The sequence below is a fragment of the Taudactylus pleione genome, unplaced genomic scaffold, assembly GCF_031769625.1.
Source record: "Taudactylus pleione unplaced genomic scaffold, aTauple2 ptg000372l, whole genome shotgun sequence".
In the NCBI taxonomy this organism is placed as follows: domain Eukaryota; kingdom Metazoa; phylum Chordata; class Amphibia; order Anura; family Myobatrachidae; genus Taudactylus; species Taudactylus pleione.
In genome coordinates this window covers 10,387,166-10,405,795 of record NW_028284773.1, presented here as the reverse complement: position 1 = coordinate 10,405,795, position 18,630 = coordinate 10,387,166, and the positions used below count along the sequence as shown (strand labels likewise).

Sequence of the window (18,630 nt, the reverse complement as noted above, 5' to 3'; positions counted from 1 at the left end):
TTCTTGGAAAAGGGTGAATAAAGCCCGAAACGTTGAACTTCTGGCTGCTTGAGTGCATTTACTTTATTGATATCAGACCAGCAGAATGCCGTTCTCCTGTGATTTTTTATAATATATACAATTTTATATATATATATATATATATATATACGTATATATATATATAAATATATATATATATATAGTATACATATATAAATCAAGTAAAACAAAAGATATAAAGTCACACACAAATATGTCCTCTTCCATCTCTGCCACTTGTGTGCCAAATCGCGCCATGCATGACACGAGTCGTGCACCTGAATTCGCACTTGCGACTCCATGGAATCACATGGTATGAACGCAGCCGCAGCTAATCACATGGTGCAATGCATGCGCATGTTTACAGAGTGATTGGCAAAAATGCAAGAGGACACTTCTGTACTTGGAGAGCTTGGGGTTGGAGTTGACATGGTAGCTGAAGTTGTTGGTAAGTTAGTGGACACAGTGGACATGGCAGTGGAACCATATATACAAAGCACAAAATCAACTGTGCAATTCCTGCTATTGCAACATTTTGGAGTTTAATCAATCATCAGTGGTATATAGTATCATGTTGCTGTATGCCCCTGATGATGGTTTAAACTCTGAAATGTTGGAATAGCAGGAATTGCACTGTTATTTTCTTCACAAGCCTGATGAGTGCCTTATCTACTTCTATATGTGGGTTCTATTATTTGTTGTTTAAGTGACCATGGCAAATAAACCTTGTTACTGGAGTGCTGCTCTCTATTGTAAAATATATAATATCAGACTCCACCCACTACTCTGACTGATCCTGCCATCCACCCTGACCATCCCTACTCTCTCTGTTTTCTTCCCCTGCTGCTCTATTCCCAAAGCCACCTCAGTCCCACATTTCCCTATTAGCTCCCCCCCACCCACTCCTATACTTACCATATTCCCATTCGGTAGGTTCACCTCTCATAAGTCTGTCTTGTTAGTGGGAGCCATTGGGGCATGCGCCGAGGCTGCCACTGTGCAAGCATTGAGGAGATGGGACAGACCATACGCAGTTATGATGTAGATATATATAATTTGACAGTTCTTAAATTAATTATGATGTAGGTTTATTTGCCTGACATCATATATATAGATGTGTAGAACAAGACTTACTTGTAGTTGCAGTTATGTAATTGCTCTCAAATTCATCAACATTAGTCAAGATTAGTTTATATTGACAATTAGCAAGTACAAAAAAAGTATCTACCTATAAACATACAATCAGACATACCTGTAGTACTAGCATAAGCTGTAGACTTTGGAGTAATACTAGTTGTGATGAGTATGTCTTCACTTGTAAAGTCTTTTGTATGTGCTGAAGTAATAGTAGTTGTTGGCTCAGATGTAGAGTGGATTTTTGTGGTCTGGGAAATGGTTGACATTGTGGTTGATATTGTAGATATACTTGAAGAAGTAGTAGATGTAGAGCCAGATGTCAAAATAGTTATATGGTCTGGAGTGATGACAGTTGTAGTCTCTGTTTTGACTGATGTAGGAATAGTTACTGCGGAATCAGTTGTGGCTTCTCTAGTAGTATGTTTTGTTATAGTAGTAGCAGACGAAGAGCTAGATGTTGAAATACTTGTAGGTTCCCTTGCAGTAGCAGTTCTTATAGTGTCAGTTGTGGAATCATCTGTATATCCTGAAGTAGTATCAGTTGATATTCTTGAAGTAGTTGTAGATGTAGAGCTAGATGTAGGTTCTGGAGTAGTGACAGTTGTGCTCTGTGTAGTCTCTGTCTTCACTGAAGAAGGAGTAGCTGCTGTTTTAGGTGTAGTACCAATAGTTTTCCCTGAAGTTATTTTAGTTGTAGACACAGTTGGAGTGTCTGGTGTAGTAGTAGTTGTAGTCAATGAAACAGTAGTTGTTGGGGTTCCAGAAGTGGAACCAGTCGTAGGCCCTGATGTGGTGTGTCTTGTAGCAACTGTTAAAGCTTCTGACACAATAGAAGTAGTAATAATATCATTATCGGTCACCCTTGCAGTTGTTGTTTTTCTGGTTTCAAATGTAGAAGCAGTTGTAGACCCTGAAGTGGTATCAGTTGTTATTCTTGAAGTAGTAACAGATGTAGCCCCAGACGTTAAACTAGTTGTATGTTCTGGAATGATGACAGTTGTGGTCACTGTATTCACTGTTTTCACTGAAGTGGGAAAAGTTGTGTGGACCGGGAAACTAGGTGATGTTTCCGATGTAGTACCTGTAGTTATTCTTGTAATTTCAGGTATAGAACCAGTTGTTGATCCTACAGTGGTAACAGTTGTTGCTCTGGAACTAGTTGTAGGTGTATCAGGTGTTAAACTAGTTGAAGGTTCTGGAGGGATGACAATTGTGGTCTTCGTAGTATCTGTTCTACCTGTAGTAAGAGTATTTGGAGTTTCTGGTGTAGACCCAGTTGTTTTCCTTGAAGTAGTACTAAGTGTAGAAACTATTGAAGTTTCAGATGTTGAACCAGTGGTACTTGTAGGAACTGAAGTAGTAGAAATTCTTTTAGTAGAGCTAGCTGTATATCCTGAAGAAGTAATTCCAGTTTTGTCTAAAGAAGTTTTTGTGGTACCTAAAAGTGTGATAGTTGTTCAAGTAGTGTAATTTATTAACACATTATTAAAATAATAATATCTCACAATAGCACTAGTGTGAGGTGTGTGAATGTGAAATGTATGTGTGTCATGTGTGCGCATATCACGTGTTTGATGTGTGTTTCATGTATGATGTGTGTGTATATGTATTATGTGTGTATATCATGGGTATGTATGTTACTGTAGGTGTGTCAAAAAAATATACGTTTTGCACTGTTATTTTGTGTGATCACTAAAAAAGATGGATTTTGTTTTATACTGTACTTTTAGTTATAAGGAATACATGAAGTGTACCAAGAACATCATACATTTTAAAAACAAAGTTGCAGAAAAATGTAACATTTTTATTTGAAACATTGAAAGGGGATACATACATATATAACTGGAGATATTTGGGAACATTAATCATTTTCCATTTCACAGTGTACAAGAAAGTATACAAAATTGGATGAAATTGTTTTTTGCTAGGACTACACAGGTTATTCTAACTGAGTAGAAACAACAGGAGGTATAAAAGTGAAGATGTTCTTTTAGTCTTTTGGATATAGGTCCTGATTCAGACCCATTCGCTAGCAAGCGATCACTCGGAGCGAGCGATGTTTTGCAATCTGCGCATGCGTATGCATCGTATTGCGCATGCGCAAACTAGTACGAGTGATCGGGAAGCACTCGCTCACCCAGCATAAACAGCCCAGCTGAATGAGTGACAGGTCAAGCTGTTTGTGGGTGGTAACAGGGGCAGGCCACTGGAAACGGGGGAGTGGAGGTGTGAACGCAGGCGTGCCTGAGAATCTTAACGCCGTTTCAGAGGCATGCATAATTAACAGTCAGCATCATAGGAAACATCACTTGGTTGAAATATACACTGAAGTGCTTGCAGTGTTTGCGGTAGGGTATGGTCAACCTCAAGCGCTGCAATCGCATCCGATGGTGCTCGATGTAGCAATGGTTTCATGCACTTCCGGGAGATGACGTGCACAAGTGGGCATCTTATGAATGGCTGGTGGGGGCCGCATACACAAAGTGATCGCACGCCAAGACATAGTGGGCGTGCTTATGCCTTGCCGTGCAATCGCCTGGCTTGAAGTCACTTAACCAAATTTGCATACGATAGGAGCTAGAGTCCTCATCTAGCGAATGGGTCTGAATCAGGCCCATTGTTTGATAGGCTAAAAGACTAAAATACTCCATGCAGTTTATTGCAGTTAGAAAAACACCTATGCACCTTAGAATTAATCAGTTATCAAGTATTCCAAACATAAAATTGTCTTAAATTAAACAAACAATTATAAAATATACATATTGACTTAAAACTCTTGTACAATAAAGATTGAATAAAAATTATATCATTATGTAATGCAGTAATGTCAAAAGAGTTTACTCCTTTGGTAACATGCACATCAAAATATTCCATGCAAATAAATTCAGGCATAAGTAATAACAACATGCACAATTTAAAAGTGACACAGTAGTGTTGGTTGCAACTGAAATGACAATAATCTTGGAAGAAAGGATTGTAGGATAGTGAGACATTTGGTGGAAGAAGAAGTGACTATGATGGTGAGTGGTGACATAGAGCCGGATCAGAGATGGATGGAATTGCAGAGCCACACAAAGCTTTGCAATTCCATCCATCTAAATGCAAATTCAGAAGGAGGTGACAGACACCTCCTTGCTGCATTTGCGAGCACTACTGCAACTATCTCATGGTCGCCATGGCTGTTCGTTCAGGAAGGCTGCAGGAGCTGAAGCTTCCCGCAGCCTGACCAGGTGGCCAAGAATCTGCATCAGCTGACGCAGGCCTTGTCCTCGTCCCTCCTGGACATGCCCCGTTTCTGGGAACAGTGACCATCCACACCCCCCGCTCCACCCCCCAAACACGCTCCACCCCCAAAACACTGCAGCGTACCAATCATGCTGTGGCTTGGGGGGGTAATCGTAGGACTGTTACATGTGCAGAATGAGTCCTGCGCAGACGCACCCCACTAACCATCGGAGATGTATGTTTATCATCGGATGAGCGTACAGCTCTGAATCAGGCCCATATAGGTGGTTACAGAAGTATTTGGTGCAGTATTTAGATGGCAGAAAAGGTGTCTATAGTAATAACAAAAATAATTGTTAGTGGGAGAAACATAAATAGGAGCTGTAGTAGGACAGGTGGTAGGAGTATTAGTAATTTGGTCAGTGGTAGTTTAAGACTGATGTTAATATAAGTTAGAAGTTAGAGTAGAAGGATTTGTGGCAATAATGTTTGTAAAGGCTAAAATTACTGCACTCTGAAAGTCCACAACATTGAATTAATGGTGGGTATAATGAAAAAGAAACAATGTCATCATTTGTACAAAAAGTTAATTTTTTTTACAAAAATAACAAGAATTAAAGTTTCAGGCAATGAGGATTATGTACATTCAAATTATAATACAACATTACATATATAATTAATGGGGCAAATGTAAAAGAACCCAGAACAACAGCAAATGTCAATTAAATAGCTGACAATGAAAATTACATTTAGTAGTGATTGCAGTAATGATAGTATTTCTAGGATGGATTTAATATATTACTTATAAGCAGTTGTACATGTCATATGACAGAAAATTCACTGACATGTTACTAGGGTGTTTTCCATGGTGGGTATTATGAAAAAAAAACAATGTCATCATTTGTATAAAAAGTTAATTTTTTTTACAAAAATAACAAGAATTAAAGTTTCAGGCAATGAGGATTATGTACATTCAAATTATAATACAACATTACATATATAATTAATGGGGCAAATGTAAAAAAAACACAGAACAACAGCAAATGTCGATTAAATAGCTGACAATTAAAATTACATTTAATAGTGATCGCAGTAATGATAGTATTGCTAGGATGGATTTAATATATTAATTATAAGCAGTTGTACATGTCATATGACAGAAAATGCACTGACATGTTACTAGGGTGTTTTCCACTAAAAAAACACATAAGAATTTATTCTTGAACAATAAATTAAGTATATTTACCTGTTGGCGTAGAGTGTGCTGTGGTGCTTCTGGTTGTGGTTGATGATGTAACTGTTAAGAGGGCAAATTCAACAACAAAAGAGTTATTTCCAAACCACAAAATCTAAGGCAGACCAGCACATTTTAGTTTTGAGCATTTGTGTTTATTTGTCAACCTAGAGAATACATGTCCACATTCCACTTTTGAGAGCTGCCTCTGTTAATGGAGATGCGTCTGTTTTTTATAGATTTTTAAAAGCATTCTATTTTTTTACTCCTAAAATACTACTAAGTGAAGCCTCACTTATGTCTCAGTTCAATCATTAGCTGCGGGAAATCAGGACTGTAATTTTACATTTGTCACATTTATGTCTTTGAAAGTTTTCAGTATATGAATTTGTGACTCTGAAATGTATAAACTCATCCCATTGAAATGACAGCATAGCTCCCAATTTATTGCATCTCTTAAGCACACAAGAATAAGTCACTATGGCTACCTGTCAACCATGCAGTGCCGCTGTGCGCTTTCTACTCCTTAAATATCATTTCTACATGTGGATACAATATGACCAACATTTACTGTGGCTAGGAATACAGTGATATGTCCAGCTCTTCATATGAGAAGCTCCTAACATTCGCACACTCCACATACAGTATGCCAAAATGCTAATCCAAAGATCTCTTGAAAAAATGTCTGAATGACAGCAAACGCACTGCCGGGGCTCATATTTGCGCATTTGTAAACAACTCTTACTGAACCTATTATCACTTTTATTTCCCATCAATAGACCCTATTTACTAACATCTTGCATTTAGGTGCAAAGCTTATACTGAACTACAGTCATCGATCAGCAATTAGTTTTGAACTGCATAATACAAGTTGGACAATTAAAATAAGTGTCTGTTTGTTGAACGCAGAGTTAATAAGCCCTAATATTTTATATACAGTATACATTACAATTTATACTGTATATAATATATGTATATATAGCGGTAGATAGATATCACAAATAATTAGACCAGGTGACATTTAGAGGCATATTTATAAAGAAAAAAATACCCTCCAATATTAAGCTTCACAGTGATGTGTCTATGGGAGGCCGCAGAAGAAATCAGAGATTTTCGGGGGCTGCTGACATGTGAAGTTACCACCTTGAACCTGGTAGCTAACACAGGGCCTGATCCAGAGATATACACTAACCCGAAGGCTAGCGTACATCTCCGATGTTTATGGGTCTGCGCATGTGCAGAATGGGTCCTGTGATCTTATTACTGTCTCATCACAGCATGACTGACATGGGGGCGTGGCTGGCCACCGTTCCCGGAAACGGGGGCGTGTCACTCCCAGTTTCTGAGAGGCGCGGGGCCAGGTTCTGCATCTGCGATTTCCTGGCCTTGCAAGTGACCAGGCGCGGGCCAGACTGAGTTATACTTCAGCTTACACTGCCTTGGATGGTGATCTGAGGCAGTGTCGATTGACACTGCACTGGGATCGCAAATGCAATGCAGGGGGTGACTATGTCCTATAGACACCTCCTGCTGCATTTGCATTTTGTCGGACGATATTGCACAGCCGCCATCTCTGAATAAAGCCCACAATCTTTAGATGACATTAGCCACTTTTGCCTATGGCCTACTTTCTGCACAATTTACAGAGAGAGGGATCCAACCTGATAACTGGTTCATCCCCTGAACCGGGAAGTAAAGTGATCGCATTAGTTATCACTGTACTTTTACACATCACAGGGACAGGCTATTATCGGAACCCCACTTCCTGGATGAGTTTTTTTAATACATTTGAGCATAATTTCTTATTGCCGCAATAAGCAGAAATGATATATAAATATAAATCAAGTAAAATAAAATGAATAAAAAGTCACATACCTGGAGAGCTTGGGCTTGGAGTTGACACGGTAGCTGATGTTGTTGATAATTTGGTGGACAGGGTAGACTCGGTAGTGGAAGCAGTGGTAATAGTGGATGGATGTGTTAGGATAGTGGTGGTAGAGGTTGGGGTGGATGTTATAGGTGAAATAGTGGTGGTAGAACTAATACTGGATGTTAAAGTGGAAGTAGATGTTGTGGTGAGAGTAGGTGATGTAGTTGCAGAACCTATAGATAAAATGAAATGCTGTCAAATCTCTTTAGTGTGATATAAATACTCAATAGAAAAAAATAAGACTAATTGAACTCTGTACAGTATTTCGTATTGTTCAATATCAACAAATTCTGCAATGGAAATACATCATTTGAGTGACTGGAAGAGAATTTGGTGAAATCCTGAGATACAGTACATTATGCAGACATGTGAATGTGACAGTTTCCCGGATATTTCTAGCTTCTGTTTATTTAGTGATACATATAGTGTAAGCCTTTTACATCCATAAGTTCCTTCAGTGCATGTAATGCCATAAAACATAAGTGGGAAAAAGTAAAGCACACATATTTTCTTGATAAAAGAGTCACAATGCAGTGTCTGATCCTGGTAAGACTGCAGTAAATACTTGTCATGGAAAAACACATTGTACTCATCAGAAAAGGTAACGTTATGCAGTAGGAGTCTAAGGGGTAAATTTACTAAAGTGAGAGTTTTTAGAAGTGAGTTTTAGAAGAGATGTTGCCCATAGCAACAACCAATCAGATTCTACTTAACAGTTAACTAGCACCTTCTAGAAGATAATAGCTAGAATCTGATTGGTTGCTATGGGCAACATCTCTTCTAAAACTCACTTCTAAAAACTCTCACTTTAGTAAATTTACCCTTAAGGGCGAGATGTAATAGGGTGTTAGTTTTTTGAGTGAGACAAACTCGGACCTTCTCGCACATTTAAAGTTCTGAATTTGTGTCACAACTTGCCAAATGTAATAGCCTGCGTTCTTGTGAGTATGAGGCTTTTACATTATGTGAGTGCAGGTGAGTTTTCGCCTATGAAAACTCGGACCTTTTAATGCGACATAGGGTGAGTTCTGAAAATATGTGGGAATAGCTCTATACTCACTCATCCAAACTCACACCCTATTACATCTTACCCAAAGTATGATTTGCTCTATGACTACATACACAGTAAAAAAAAAGGTGCAAAGTAAAACGATTTATCTTTATATGGAGACAAATATCAATGACACATTAAAGTAGCAATACTGTATGTCTACTGCAGGGCAAATTACTTAGAAAATTGATTTTTTTATTTGTACAATCCATAACACCAGGATACTAAGGGCCTGCTTCAATTCGGATCACAATGCTGGGTACGCACACAGTTCAACTGCGATAGCAAGCCAGACCACTGCGATCGCAGTGCAAACTCAGCACTACATAAGGACACCCACTTTACAATACACACATCCGTAATACTTACCAGAATGTCGAAACCATCAGTACAATGAGTACCATCGCAGCCTCACGCACAGTTGCACAAGCCCTGACCTTACTCAGGAATTGCTAACAACCACGCATGCTATGAGACGTCACACTGCATAGGCCATCGCAATGGATAATTTATGCACGCCCCTGAAAAGGCGTGCGAACGCACTGGCACACCTGCGATCGGCCAACCACCCCCGTCAACACCCACAAACGCCACTCCCTATCAATCACTCTGTGATGGGTCTGCATAGCTTCTGCAAACGCAGTCCCGATCGCAGTGGCCAGTTCGCGCACATGCTGAACGAAACTATCAGTCGATTGCATGCGTATTAGCAACTGCAATCCAAGCTGAATCAGGCCCTAAGTTTGAGTAAATCATAAATGTAATTTTAGTGAATGGGATTTGAGGGGAAAGGTTACACTCCCCCCTACAGTAGACCGAATCAGCAGGGTCGGCGGTTCAAATCCCGACAGCGGAAGCCAGGCAGTGGTGAAGATCCCTACTGCTAATTGAGGTAAGTACCGCTAACCTAATTCCCTACCCTAACCCTCCCCCTGGGGGTGCCTAACCCTAACCCCCCCTTCCCCTAGCCTAACCCTAACCCTCCCGGGGGGCTGCCTAACCCTAAGTCCCCCCCTGGAGCCCCTAACCTAACCCTTTCTCCCTGCAGCTGTCCGCGCCCGGCTTACCTTCGATCCGGATGCCGGGTGTCGGGCTCCCGCTGTAGATAAAATAACAGGCGTCGGGATTTTGACGCCTGTCATTAGACCCTTGCCAGGATTAGACAGTCGGGATGCCAACGGTCGGTATTCAGGCCATTGGCATCCCGACTGCATACCCAGCAGACAACTAATTGGATGTGTATTGTGAAACTTTTGTAAAGCTACAGGAGAGCTAAATGATCTGTAACAATGATAAACATGCCAGACAGAAGTGGTATCAATTTGGGGCCCTAGGCGACCATGCAAGCTGAACTATGGGCCTCCCCATTACTTTCCCTATTCGCTGAAGAACTGCATCATGTAGGGGTAGTTGTATTGGAAATCATTGTGATAGTTTTGTAAACATCACCATGCAGTAGCATTCATGTGGTAATTTCAAACAGGAAACCAGAAATCTTCCTAACAGCGTACTAGCCATGAATACTTGTAAGTAGGGGTGAAACCAGAAATCCGAACCCCCCCGAGGCCCCCCAATCCGAGGCCGATCCGAGTCAGGATCGACTTTTCCCGCCTGACTCGGGTCTGAAATCGAGGCAAAACGTCATCATCCCGCCTTCCGGGTCTCGTGGGTTTTGGATCCTATATAAGGTACCCGCTTCGGCGCCATTTTCTCACTCAGCTGTGGACAGTGAAGAGGGAGGGTGGGAGTTAGGGCTGGCTGTGCTGTGTAGTGTAGTGTAGTGCAGAGTAGTGTTGTGCTGTGCTGTGCTGCGCTGTGCTGTGCTGCTGTTGTCCATAGGGGCTGTGTCCACTACTTCAAAGTCCATAGGGGCTGGCTGTGTTGTGCTGTGCTGCTGTTGTTAATAGGGGCTGTGTCCACTACTTCAAAGTCCATAGGGGCTGGCTGGACTGTGTTGTGCAGTCAGTTGTCCATAGGGGCTGTGTCCACTCCAAAGTCCTGTGCAGTGTCCCAGTCCTAAAGGGGTGCTGTAGTGTTGTCCAGGGGGTGCTCTGTCCGTCAGGGGTGCTCCCCCCAAGTGCTAAAAATAAAATATGTTTTCTGTGTTTGTGAATTGTGTGCGCAGTAGCCGCACGTGCATCAACAAAGTAGTGCCAAGCGTGCGCCTGTGTCATAAGTAAAGGGCCAGCTGGCTTGACCGTTAAAGGGTGCTGTAACCCCCAAAGTACACTCCAAACCAAGTAAAAAAATATTTTCTGTGTTTGTGAATTGTGTGCGCAGTAGCCGCACGTGCATCAACAAAGTAGTGCCAAGCGTGCGCCTGTGTCATAAGTAAAGGGCCGGCTGGCTTGACCATTAAAGGGTGCTGTAACCCCCAAAGTACATTCCAAACCAAATAAAAAAATATTTTCTGTGTTTGTGAATTGTGTGCGCAGTAGCCGCACTTGCATCAACAAAGTAGTGCCAAGCATGCACCTGTGTCATAAGTAATGGTCTGGCTGGCTTGACCGTTAAAGGGTGCTGTAACCCCCAAAGTACACTCCAAACCAAATAAAAAAATATTTTCTGTGTTTGTGAATTGTGTGCGCAGTAGCCGCACGTGCATCAACAAAGTAGTGCCAAGCGTGCGCCTGTGTCATAAGTAAAGGGCCGGCTGGCTTGACCGTTAAAGGGTGCTGTAACCCCCAAAGTACACTCCAAACCAAATAAAAAAATATTTTCTGTGTTTGTGAATTGTGTGCGCAGTAGCCGCACGTGCATCAACAAAGTATTGCCAAGCGTGCGCCTGTGTCATAAGTAAAGGGCCGGCTGGCTTGACCGTTAAAGGGTGCTGTAACCCCCAATGTACATTCCAAACCAAATAAAAAAATATTTTCTGTGTTTGTGAATTGTGTGCGCAGTAGCCGCACGTGCATCAACAAAGTAGTGCCAAGCATGCGCCTGTGTCATAAGTAAAGGTCCGGCTGGCTTGACCATTAAAGGGTGCTGTAACCCCCAAAGTACACTCCAAACCAATAAAAAAATATTTTCTGTGTTTGTGAATTGTGTGCGCAGTAGCCGCATGTGCATCAACAAAGTAGTGCCAAGCGTGCGCCTGTGTCATAAGTAAAGGGCCGGCTGGCTTGACCATTAAAGGGTGCTGTAACCCCCAAAGTACACTCCAAACCAAATAAAAAATATTTTCTGTGTTTGTGAATTGTGTGCATTGTGGCTGCACGTGCATCAACAAAGGAGCAGCGCCAAGCGTGCGCCTGTGTCCCATAAGTAAAGAGCCGGCTACTCATTTCTTAAAGGGTGGTGTAACACACAAAGTGCACTACTCTCCAGCAAAAATAAAAAAATATTTTCTGTGTTTGTGTGCGCCTTAGCCGCACGTATATATCAATATAACATAAATGGAGGACCAAACTTTCTCCGATAAAAATAAAATAGGGAAAGATCAAGAACCACTTCCTCCTAGTGCTGTTGCTGCTGCTGGGAGTTGTTCATCATCCCAGAGAGGAAGTAGGAACACCACTACTTTTACTAAACAATTGACCCTCCAACAGTCCCTAGCGATGAGGATGAAGTACGACAGCAGTCAATCTGAAGCAAAACTTATAACTGAGGCCTTGACTGCTATGTTGGTGTTAGACGTGCGTCCGGTATCCGCCATTAGTGCAGTGGGATTTAGACAATTGATGGAGGTAGTGTGTCCCTGGTTCCAAATCCCGTCTAGATTCCACCTGCATCCTCAAAGCAGCAGCGACAAGCATGCGTCTGTCTGTTAAAGGGTGGTGTAACCCTCAAAGTGCGCTCCACAAACAATAAAAAAATTCTTCTTTTTTTTTCTGTCTTTGTGAAATGTGTGGGCTGTAGCCGCACCTGCATCCTTAAAGCAGCAGCGACAAGCGTGCGTCTGTCTGTTATAGGGTGGTGTAACCCTCAAAGTGCGCTCCACAACCAATAAAAAAATTCTTCTTTTTTTTCCTGTCTTTGTGAATTGTGTGGGCTGTAGCCACACCTGCATCCTTAAAGCAGCAGCGACAAGCGTGCATCTGTCTGTTAAAGGGTGGTGTAACCCTCAAAGTGCGCTCCAAAAACAATTAAAAAAATCTTCTTTTTTTTCTGTCTTTGTGAATTGTGTGGGCTGTAGCCGCACTTGCATCCTCAAAGCAGCAGCGACAAGCGTGCGTCTGTCTGTTAAAGGGTGGTGTAACCCTCAAAGTGCTCCAAAAAATAAAAAACTATTTTTTTTATGTGTTTGTGACTTGTGTGCGATGTAGCCGCACGTGCATCAACACAGTAGCAGCGCCAAGCGTGCGCCTGTGTCATAAGTTAAGGGCCGGTTTGGACATCTGGTCCGGACTGAAGGACATGCCAACAATTTCTAACAAGTCTACTGTCACTGCATATGATACTGTCCTCAAAGCAGCAGCGACAAGCGTGCGTCTGTCTGTTAAAGGGTGGTGACACCCCCGAAGTGCGCTCCACAAACAATAAAAATATTATTCTTCTTTCTGTCTTTGTGAAATGTGTGGGCTGTAGCCACACCTGCATCCTTAAAGCAGCAGCGACAAGCGTGCGTCTGTCTGTTAAAGGGTGGTGTAACCCTCAAAGTGCGCTACAAAAACAATAAAAAAATTCTTATTTTTTTTTCTGTCTCTGTGAATTGTGTGTGCTGTAGCCGCACTTGCATCCTCAAAGCAGCAGCGACAAGCGTGCGTCTGTCTGTTAAAGGGTGGTGTAACCCTCAAAGTGCTCCAAAAAATAAAAAACTATTTTTTTTATGTGTTTGTGACTTGTGTGCGATGTAGCCGCATGTGCATCAACACAGTAGCAGTGCCAAGCGTGCGCCTGTGTCATAAGTCAAGGGCCGGTTTGGACATCTGGTCCGGACTGAAGGACGTGCCAACAATTTCTGACAAGTCTACTGTCACTGCATATGATACTGTCCTCAAAGCAGCAGCGACAAGCGTGCATCTGTCTGTTAAAGGGTGGTGTAACCCTCAAAGTGCGCTCCACAAACAATAAAAATATACTTTTTTTTTCTGTCTTTGTGAAATGTGTGGGCTGTAGCCGCACCTGCATCCTTAAAGCAGCAGCGACAAGCGTGCGTCTTTCTGTTAAAGGGTGGTGTAACCCTCAAAGTGCACTCCACAAACAATAAAAAAAATCTTTTTTTTTCTGTCTTTGTGAATTGTGTGGGCTGTAGCCGCACTTGCATCCTCAAAGCAGCAGCGACAAGCGTGCATCTGTCTGTTAAAGGGTGGTGTAACCCTCAAAGTGCGCTCCACAAACAATAAAAATATACTTTTTTTTTCTGTCTTTGTGAAATGTGTGGGCTGTAGCCGCACCTGCATCCTTAAAGCAGCAGCGACAAGCGTGCGTCTTTCTGTTAAAGGGTGGTGTAACCCTCAAAGTGCACTCCACAAACAATAAAAAAAATCTTTTTTTTTCTGTCTTTGTGAATTGTGTGGGCTGTAGCCGCACTTGCATCCTCAAAGCAGCAGTGACACGCATGTGTCTGTCTGTTAAAGGGTGGTGTAACCCTCAAAGTGCGCTCCACAAACAATAGAAAAATTCTTCTTTTTTTTTCTGTCTTTGTGAAATGTGTGGGCTGTAGCGGCACCTGCATCCTTAATGCAGCAGCGACAAGCGTGCGTCTGTCTGTTAACATCGGTGACAGCATCCAAGTAGGCATGTCAGACAGTCTGTACCTGTACTGGCAGGAAAAAGAAGCAATTTGGAGGTCCCTGTACAAACTGGCTCTATTTTACCTGAGTTGCCCCCCCTCCAGTGTGTACTCCGAAAGAGTGTTTAGTGCAGCTGGGAACCTTGTCAGCGAAAGGCGTAGGAGGTTGCTTCCACAAAATGTGGAGAAGATGATGTTCATAAAATGAATTATCAACTCTTCCAGGGAGACCAGCCTCCAGAACGTACAGAGGGACCTGTGGTGGTGGATTCCAGCGGGGACAAATTAATACTCTGTGAGGATGAGGATGTACACAACACTGAAGAGGGTGAGGAATCGGTGGATGAGGAGGTTGAGGACGACATCTTGCCTCCGTAGAGCCAGTTTGTGCAGGGACAGATTAATTGCCAGCTTGTTTTGTGGGGGCCCAAACGAACCAATCATTTCAGCCACAGTCGTGTGGCAGACCCTGGCGCTGAAATGTTTGGTTTGTTAACGTGTGCATGTCCTGTTTATACAACATAAGGGTGGGTGGGTGAGAGGGCCCAAGGACAATTCCATCTTGCACCTCTTTTTTTTCTTTGAATTATGTACTGTTTGGGGCCTAGTTTTTCAAACTGCCATCCTGTCTGCCACTGCAGTGTCACTCCTAGATGGACCACGTGTTTGTGCCGCCCACTCGTATCTCTTAGCATAGTCATCCAGCTACCTCAGTGCAACCTTTTGGATATAAAAACACTATTGTGAGGTGTGAGGTGTTCAGAATAGACTGGAAATGAGTGGAAATTAAGGTTATTGAGGTTAATAATAGCATAGGAGCAGAAAAACCCACAAATTCTGTGATTTTAGCTGTTTTTATTCTTTTTTTTAAAAAAATACAGATCCAAAACACAAAACCCAGAACCCAAAACACGGAAGGGTGGTTTTGGCAAAACCAATCCAGATCCAAAACACGAAGAAAGATCCAGATCCAAAACCAAAACACAAAACACGAAAAGTGGCCGGTGCACACCCCTACTTGTAAGCAGCTTGACAGAGCAACACTGCAGACAGAGCTCAGTATGAAGGCCATGTGCACTGACAACAAGGCCAGTCATCAGTAGTTGTTAACCCTAGCATTGAACATCTGTGTGATGTTCAATGGTAACAATGATGATACTGCGATCAGCAACTGTTATCTATGCGACTGCAATAGATACATTATTGCAAGCAAGCTCCTGATATAATGGGCATAACACTCTTCTATACAGCTGGCTGTTTATGACCGTGCATCGAATCCTGGCCTGCATGGCTTCCCTACAGAATTGTAAGCACTGTGCAGCAGATGTCCCCAGTCACAGTGAATATCATGACAGAGACAAAAATCATATTGGAAATTGAACAGATCAGCAGATTACTTGTCAGATCATTCTGGTACTGAGGAGAAGGGTATTCTAGATACAATTGAATGTTATAACTTACGGTATATCATTATCTTAATATTATCCCTGTTGGGTACCCATTATACTTTACTCTGTACTTAGTTGGTATTAAAACCAATTAAACAGAAGTTATATATATATATATATATATATATATATATACTGTATTATATAATCTTATGCATTTTTGGCAATTTTAGATATTTAATTTACAATACATCTGTTTATCTCATTTACATGACTTATTGTAATCCTATGTAAGAGAGAAAATATGTTCAGAATATATTGTATGGTCTTGTAACTTTTTCATACGATTTCAAAAACTCGGGGGCATTGTTCCATTGAAGTTAATAACTATATTAAGATTTAGGATGCATCTTTCTTTTCAGACAGCACCTAAGACATATACAGATGCCCAAATTATGACTGCTGAAGGATGTATATAAAGAGCTATTCACTTAAATTAGACCAAGAAAGAAACAATGAACTACAGATGAATAACTTACCAATACAGTATCCAGGAACAACAGAGATATCATCTATGGCAACATCACTTTGAGTAGTTTCACCTATGATACCATCAATGAATATCTGTGAATACAGAATATAACTTTATTTGGAAAAAATGTTGGTCTGGATAACAGTCAGTTTTTAAAACATCTAGTTTATTGTCAGATAATGAATATTAGATGATCTCAAAATCAAGGCTATTATAGAAACATCAATACTAGTAGTTACCTTAATGTAGAGTTTCCCAAACGCTGACATTACAGTCCAGGTTTTAAGGATTTCCATGTTTGAGCAAAGGTGACTGAATTAGTACCTCGGTCAATTTGATTTAACCATATGGACCCAAGCATGGATATCCTTAAAATATGGACTGTAATACATGATTTCAAGTGTGTTAGGTAAGTTATATATCATTATTTACAATAAAACACATGGTAGAGAGCGCTGGAAATGTATGACTAAAATACCACTTGCCTGACTAATGTCACTGCTACTGTCTTGTAGGAAAATCTCTTCTAAATGCCATACATCCCCATAATTGCCTTGTACACTGCCAACAGTTTCCAAACCATCCGCTGTTAATACATAGACCACCAGTTCCATGTACTCTGCGTCTCCGTACATGTGGTACCAGAATCGTAAGCACTGGCTTCCAGTGAAACAAGTCTCAGGACTCTCCAGCCTTGCAGCATCTCCTTCATTTGACAATCGACTATCAACGTAGAGGTAGTAACCATCTGGAATATTAATTTCAATATTACATAGAGACATTGAGGTAGTTGGAAATAAACCATTCATATTATTCCAGTGAAATCTTATCTTATTTGTAAGAGTGCATAGCAGCCTTTTACCTTCTGTTGTGTGGTCAGATGAAGGTCCTGTTAAATCAGATGGTGTTGGGCCTTTCCAGCGTATCCAGTCCAATTTATCCATGTGTGATTGCTTCCAGTTACACAAACCAGCATCAAAATTACAGTCTATGCGACATTCATCTGCAAGTGAGACATAAACAAATATTTACACTTTTGTTAAGTTAATATCATGTCATTTTCATATTATGTATGCTACTGTATATTCTATATAGAAATAAAAAATTGTAATGTTCAGGGCCGTAACTAAGGGTGTGCAACCAGTGCCGCCACACAAAGCACAAGACCTCTGTGAGTGGCACCGACGCTGCCCCACGGCCCTTGCTTCTGTCTAGCAGGGTGCCTGGAATCAGGGCCGTAGAGAGCCCGGCCGGGCCCAGGTAAAGGAGGGGGCGTGGTCTAATTGCGAGAGGCTTGGCCACACCCCCTTGACAGAAAATAAATAAATCACTTTTGCACTGCGAGCTGGGGAGGGTGGCGCTGGAAGCCCTCCAGCCCGACGCTAAGCGAGGGGGGGCGCGATCAGTGTGATCGCTCCCCCCCACAGCCATAGGAGACTGCTCTGGTTGCTGTAGCAGCTACGAGCATTAATACACTGCAGCCCAGCACAAGCTGTGTGCTGAGCGCTGTGAGTAAAGGGGGGGAGGCGACGCTGGGCCCCTCTAGCAAGCCCGGGCAAACTGTACCTGCTCCCCCCCTCTCTGCACCCATGCCTGGAATGGCACCCTGTAGCCAGGATTCCTTGTGCAGTCTCATCCGGAGAGCCCTGTGGATGCTCCAGATGGGCATACTTCAGTCTGTGCAGTTGACCAGGAGTCCTCAGTATACCCGGTCAGTGCTTCTTTACTGGTGCTACTGACCCCACCGCTTTTGTGCGACGTCATGACGTCATACGTTTAACATCAAGACTTTGTGCACTCAGGGGAAACTGCCAATGCAGGGTGCATTTGTGCCCTGTTACTACGCTGCTTGTCTTAAAACATGAAGATTAACTCCAACCAATACTAAAAAAAATGTTGATGGAAATAGGTGACCTGTAATACAATTAAAAAGATAAAGTTGTATTCCTGCACCAGATAACCACTTATTATTGAGCTGAGTGGTGTCTCGGGGGTATTAGCATTTCTAATTTGTGAGTTTCTCTATAGTAGGATATTCTCCTTCTAACATATCCTGTCTAAACAGGAGTGCCACTGACGCCCCATGTAATACACTGATTCTATAGAGAAGAGAAGAGAAAAGATGACATACAATGTTCAAATCTATGTATTGATTAGTACGTTAAAACACAACCTTTATTGTTAATTCATCCTAAAATATAATTGCCATAGCAGCAAAATATCTATATTAAAAAAACAATAGTTGTGTATAAAGTTAGAAAGGTGACTAAAGTCTATTCCTATTTAAAAAGAATGTCCTTTTTGTACCAAGTTATTTATTTAGGCTCCTACAGAGGTTAATTCTTAAGATAGTAGATAGGGAATGTATTATTATTTGTTACCTTATTAATATTCTAGTAGATAATGAGGGACCTGTTATTCATCCCTTTGAGATGTCT

At 41.7% G+C, this 18,630-nt stretch overlaps 1 protein-coding gene across 1 annotated transcript in view; it reads right to left on the bottom strand.

Annotated features, from left to right (window-relative positions):
• The window catches only part of LOC148508277 (IgGFc-binding protein-like), a 175,951-nt gene that overhangs the window by 102,861 nt on the left and 54,460 nt on the right, over window positions 1-18,630 (bottom strand). The window contains exons 30-35 of the mRNA XM_088444705.1: window positions 17,055-17,195; window positions 16,678-16,940; window positions 16,200-16,284; window positions 7,493-7,720; window positions 5,630-5,680; window positions 1,274-2,596 (exon numbers count right to left, since the gene is read on the bottom strand). Coding sequence (XP_088300831.1) covers window positions 1,274-2,596; window positions 5,630-5,680; window positions 7,493-7,720; window positions 16,200-16,284; window positions 16,678-16,940; window positions 17,055-17,195 — 2,091 coding nt within the window. The remainder of the gene's footprint in view (window positions 1-1,273; window positions 2,597-5,629; window positions 5,681-7,492; window positions 7,721-16,199; window positions 16,285-16,677; window positions 16,941-17,054; window positions 17,196-18,630) is intronic.